The sequence below is a fragment of the Bidens hawaiensis genome, unplaced genomic scaffold (genome assembly GCF_021521415.1).
Source record: "Bidens hawaiensis isolate Kalapana, Puna unplaced genomic scaffold, B.hawaiensis_p1.1 tig00008374_1, whole genome shotgun sequence".
Classification (NCBI taxonomy): Eukaryota; Viridiplantae; Streptophyta; class Magnoliopsida; order Asterales; family Asteraceae; genus Bidens; species Bidens hawaiensis.
In genome coordinates, this window is record NW_027491592.1 from 277,035 (window position 1) to 283,286 (window position 6,252).

The following is a 6,252-nucleotide window of genomic DNA, read 5'->3' on the forward strand; positions in this document are numbered from 1 at the left end:
TTAATTGCAGGTCGCTGGAAAAAACGTTTTTGACCTGAAAACTCACATTTTTTCCCGGAAAACTCATTTTTTTCATCCCAAACATCTTTGTAACTTTGTATCGGACCTTTAAGAATCTTTTTTTAGTAAAAGCCCTTATTATTGAGGTCGCCGGAACCCCTAGAATCATCGTCAGAATCGATTGGCGGTGCTTAAGTGGTGGTGGTTGATGGGTGGTGAGTCAATTGGTGGTGGTGGCGGTGTTAATGTGGTGTTTTTCAGGCAAAAATGGGAGTTTTTCGGGCAAAAACGTTTTTCCGATGATCTGCAACTAACGACGTTAGAATTCTGTTAGTCGCGGACCGTTGTGAACAAGTACAGTAAAAGTTGAGACCGTCAGGAGCTAATTCGTTAGTTGGGACCGGCAGTAACCAAACGGCGATAAGTTAGGATTAATATAAACCAATATACCTTATTCTTATATGTGATGTGTGTCATGATTTTTTGACCAACTACTTAGATTTTCGAAAGTCAACATATTCTTCGATTTTCAACTTACTTAGGAATTATAAATCAATACATGTTGCATTTGAGAAACAAACCGAAAAGAAAAGGTATCAATTTCATTCAAGTATTTAATTTATTCTTTTTTACAGTTTTATTGAACAGTATTTATTTACTTTTCGTGGTCATGATTAACTCACATATCTCATTCTAGCTCTCACATTTATAGTTGTAACAAAGAATTCTTGTTACTTATGTGACAAACCGGAACCAAAAATCCGGATGTCGAGTTAAGAGACATCTGAGCATAAAAAAAAACCATCTTGGTGGAATTAATAAAATGTTGGGCCTGCCACTGAATGTGTGAATGCAAGAGGGACATTGTCAACTTAATTGGTAAACTTTATGTCAACTATCTTGGTATATTGACTCTATATATGCAGCAAAATGAAGCACACACCTACAGTCAGCCATCAAGCATACTGAAATGAAAACATTTATGCTTATTTCTTCATATTCTCCCTCATATATCCTATTGTTTCTGACTGTTTTTGCACTATGTTTTTCTAGCTATCGGTGCGATGAAAACTCAACTCATGTTTTATGCATCAATAGTGAGAGAGCAGCACTTCTGCAGTTCAAAATTGATTTGATAGACGGTGCCAATAGGCTCTCTTCTTGGAGTCGCCACAACGAGGACTGTTGCAAATGGGCTGGTGTGGTTTGCAATAACGTTACGGGTCATGTCCAAGAGCTTCACCTAGGTGGACCTAATGATGGGCTTCATGGTCATTGTCACGGTCCTTACGACACGGATGCTGAACTTGAAGCAGCATCAAAACAGATGTTGGGAGGCAACATAAATCCTTCCTTGATGTCCTTGAAGCAGCTCGACTACTTGGATTTGAGCTGCAATGACTTTGGAGGGATTTCAATTCCAAGTTTCATTGCAACTCTTCGGAATCTGAGATATCTTAATCTCTCAACATCTCAATTTGATGGACAGGTCCCTCCGCAACTAGGGAATCTGACGATGTTGCGTGTTCTTGATCTCCGGTATGGCTTGTGGCAAAGTAGTTTCCCTGTGAAGAATCTTCACTGGTTGACGAATCTTCATGCGTTGCGGCACCTTGATTTAAGCGGCTATGACCTTAGCAATGAACTCAACTGGCTACAGGTGATGACTCGCTTCCCTTCACTGTTAGAACTACGTTTGTCTTTTTGTTCACTTTCACAAATCCCTCGTCATCTAAACACCTTTAATTTGACATCGCTTGCCACCCTTGATCTTTCCTTCAACTCTTTTGATTCAAGTTTGATGCCCGGATGGATCTTCAATTTAACTAGCCTCATTTCCTTGGATCTCACCAACTGCTTTTTCCAAAATCTAGTCCCCGGAGTCCACCCTGCTTTTCATAAATTAACATCCCTAAGGTTTCTTTATGTTTCTAGTAATGATTTTGTGAATGATTCATCGGTGTTTAAGGGGATGACTCGCTTAACAAATCTTGTATCTCTAGATATGAGTACCTGTGGTCTTACAAATCCAATTCTCCATGACCTTCAGAACATGAGCTCCCTTGTTAGCCTTGACTTGTCGAATAATAGAATCAATGAGAAGTTACCTAATTCACTGGCTAATCATTGCAACTTGAAGTTCATTGATCTTCAATCTAACCTTTTGTTTGGAAGTGTATTTGAGTTTCTTCAAAACTTCTGTGAATGTAAATCATCTAAGTTGGAGATTTTAGGATTTTGGGGCAATAATCTTATTGGCTCTGTACCTCAAAATATTGGATATCTAAAGAATCTGATAACCTTTGATCTTGGGTTCAACTTCATATCCGGTCAAATTCCAGATTCCATAGGATCTTTGACGAATCTTAAGACGTTGGTACTAAACGCCAACTTAATCACCGGTACAATTCCAAATTCAATAGGTAGACTTTCATTGTTGGATAGGTTAGATCTTTCAAACAACCAACTCACAGAAAGTCTACCTGAAAGCTTAGGGAGCCTTCAGAAATTGACCTTCTTCAGTGTTTATAACAATCTGTTGAATGGTTCGGTCAGTGTACGCCACTTCTCAAATCTCACGGCACTCAAAACTTTAAGGGCTGAGAACAACAAGTTAACATTGCATCCAAATGATCGAAAATGGGTTCCGCCTTTCCAGTTGCAAGTGTTGAGAATAGGCTCTTGGGATTTAGGGCCAAATATTCCTTCATGGCTTCGGTTTCAGAGAAACTTGACAGAGCTGGATATATCAAACACAAATATTTCAGACATTATGCCAGATTGGTTTTGGACTACATTCTCAGGCATAGAATTCTTGAACACTTCTCACAATAAAATCCGAGGAAAGTTGCCACACGATCTCAGTTTCCTCTCAGCGAATGCAGTAGTAGATCTGAGTGACAACCGTTTCGATGGTCCATTACCCGCCTCTTTCAACAGACCTGACTTGACTTTTCTTGATCTTTCAAATAATCACCTTTCAGAGTCTCTAGAGCAATTCTTGTGTCCTAGAATTCAAGAATCAAGACTGTTAAAAGTTCTTAATCTTGCTGATAATAACCTGTCTGGTGTTATTCCAGATTGTTGGGGTACATGGGATTCTCTAGAAGTCGTAAACTTTGAAAACAATAGATTATCTGGTGGAATCCCAAAGTCTGTTGGAGAACTATCTTTGCTTAGATCTTTAAACATAAGAAATAACAATCTTTCTGGTATCATACCTCTGTCAGTGATGATTTCAAAGAGCTTGCTGATCATCGATCTCGCTGACAACAAACTCACTGGATTTACCCTGACCCCAAACCGGAGGAAAACTTCAAGGTTGAAACTTCTAAGTCTTCGTTCTAACAAGCTCTCTGGAAAGTTTCCAAATGAACTATGTGGCCTCACTTCAATCCAGATCTTAGACCTTGCTGATAACAATCTTTCAGGGAACATACCGATATGTTTCCACAACTTTAATATAATGTCCGGAAAAGAACGCTCAAGTCCTATCATTCTTTACGATGAATTTGACCAGAACCAAGTTTTGGGAAGTGCATCATTGGTGACCAAGGGAAGAGAGAGCTCATATAGTACCATACTTTATCTGGTGACAACACTAGACCTTTCAAGCAACATGTTTTCGGGGCACATTCCTAATGAGTTGATGAACCTCGTGGGATTACGTTATTTGAATCTATCAATAAATCAGCTGACAGGAAGAATTCCGGAAAACATTGGTGACATGCGATTACTTGAGTCTCTAGATTTGTCTTCCAACATACTCCAGGGACAAATTCCATGGAGCATATCGAATTTGACTTTCTTGAACTGGTTGAATGTATCATACAATCGCCTGACCGGTAGAATCCCAACAAGCACTCAGATCCAGAGCTTTAACGAGTCCAGCTTTATTGGGAATAGACTCTGTGGAACTCCTCTTCAGAAAGTATGTGAATTAGAAACACATGTCAATGGGCCGAAAGGCGAGGTGAACAGTGATGAATCAAATGAACTTGACTGGGTGTTAATAGTATGCTTGTTGCTTGGATTCGTTATCGGGTTCTGGGTCGTTGTTGGACCTTTGATGGTGAACAAAGTATGGAGATTTACATATTTTGGGTTATGGAGAAAACTTTGTTCAAAATAAAACATAGAGTAAACTACAATTTTCGTCCCTTTAGTTTGTTCAAATCTGCGGTTTTAGTTCAATAGTTTCAAATTTGCGATTTTCGTCCCCGTGGTTTCATTTCACTTGCAACTAAACCCGAATTCAATAACCCCGTTAAGTCTGGTCGTTAAACCCATCAACGTGCCCCTTACATGAGGTGCAATTTTATTCTTTTTCTCCCCAATTAAACCCCAGTCATAATTTGCAAGCCCCCTCACGTGAGGGCTGGGGTGTATTTGGGGAAAAATGATAAAATTGCCCCTCACGTGAAGAGCACGCTAATGGGTTTAACGACCAGACATAACGGGATTATGAGTTCGGGTTTAATTGCAAGTGAAATGAAACCACATGGACAAAAATCGCAAATTTAAAACTATTGGACTAAAACTGCATATTTGGACTAATCACAAGAACGAAAACCGTAGTTCACTTTAAAACATATGGGTTATATTATATGCATATATTATACTAGATCTAGATCAGGGGATGCAAGTTGTATAAATATTCTATTAGTTTCTTAACACTATATATATGTGTGTGTATATGTAAAGGGAAAGAACATCATGTTATATATACACAATGTAGTCCTAAAGCTAAGGGCCTCTTTCACCCCATCAATCTCAGTCTTGTTTATTCACCTGTTAGTTGGTTCATCATAATCAGTTCTGTTATCATCAGTTAATCAAGTTCTTGTAATGCAAACCTCTGTTCATGTTAAAATCAAATCGGTTTCTTTCAGTATGTTAGTAATGTTGTATCATGATTCATCATGATTCCAGCCGTCGTAGATAAACTGTATGTTTTGTATGCCGCTATTGTTAGCATAATTTTTGATTTTTATCCTAAGTTAAGCAATTAGTAGAATGAACATAAGTTGGTATTTCTATTGTATTATTAGTAGTAATATAAGGTGGTGGCGGTTACCCTTGTAACACACCTAACCATCACAACTTTTCAATGGGTGTATCACACCCTTTCGTTGAATTAGTATATATAGGGCATAAACCTCCATTGGTAAACAATTGTATATGTATAAAAGCAAATTTCTCTCTAATTCTTGATAAATTCCCCGTGTTAATCTAATAGCGAGTTATATATCTCATAATCCTATCATTATGTTTTTATTTCAATTTATGTTTTTTATAAAGACTAATTCACACAACCTATTCCTACTTCAAGATCTGAAGTTCCAAACGTTTGTCCACCATGAGCAAGGGCGAAGCTTCATTAAGGCTCGGGGTGGCTCCGTCCCCTTGTTTTTTTGCGCAGTAGGGTAAATTTACCCGTTTTCTGTCGAAAATTTTTATACGTAGTGTAAGTTTAGCATTTTTCGGCTGAAAATTTGAGCCCCCTCCTGTTTGTGAAATTTTGTATACAGTTTCAGCTCGGCTTCAGTCCAAGCTTCATCACCGACCATGAGACTAGAACCTTAACCACTTGGGAGGGATATCACTATATTCAAGGGGTGAATTTGATATATTAAGACAAAACTAGTTAACAAACAAGAATTTTGGATAATTCCCAAATGTTTATTAATGGCGACAACTAACTAGAAACTTGATGGTAACACATACCATTGCTTGGTATATATAAACTAACATCTAGATGGTGTAGTCCACAACCCTACTTAGCGGTGATGGTTATCAGTCATTGAACAGTTTCAATTCGTGTGACCAAGGTGAAAGCATCTTCATTATCGACTCCGGGTTGTTGCAAGTAAACTTTCGCCACTAATCTTGCTTTGTGTTTATATATTGATTCATCCACAATTTATTTCACCTAGAAAACCCACTTCAAAGCGCTTAAATGGGTGTCAAAACGCATAAATTGAGGGCAAAACACATAAAAAGACGTCAAAATGCACAAATGTCGGTCAAAACGCATAAATGGATGTCAAAGGGATAAATGGGAGCCAAAACGCATAAATGGAGCTCAAAACGCATGAATGGAGGCCAAAACACATAAATGAATGTCAAAACACATTAACGGAGTCCAAAACGCATAAATGGAAGCCCAACGAATAAATGGTAGCCAAAAGACATAAATGGAAGCTCAAAGGCATAAATGGAAGCCCAATGGGAGCCAAAAGACATAAATGG

At 38.3% G+C, this 6,252-nt stretch overlaps 1 protein-coding gene across 1 annotated transcript; it reads left to right on the plus strand.

Annotated features, from left to right (window-relative positions):
- The first annotated feature begins 822 nt into the window (after nucleotides 1–822).
- On the plus strand, nucleotides 823–4,132 carry LOC143637574 (receptor-like protein EIX2). Its single transcript, XM_077104934.1, has one exon. It carries the CDS (start codon nucleotides 971–973, stop codon nucleotides 4,130–4,132), a length of 3,162 nt encoding a protein of 1,053 aa, XP_076961049.1. The 5' UTR covers nucleotides 823–970.
- Nucleotides 4,133–6,252: the final 2,120 nt, after the last annotated feature.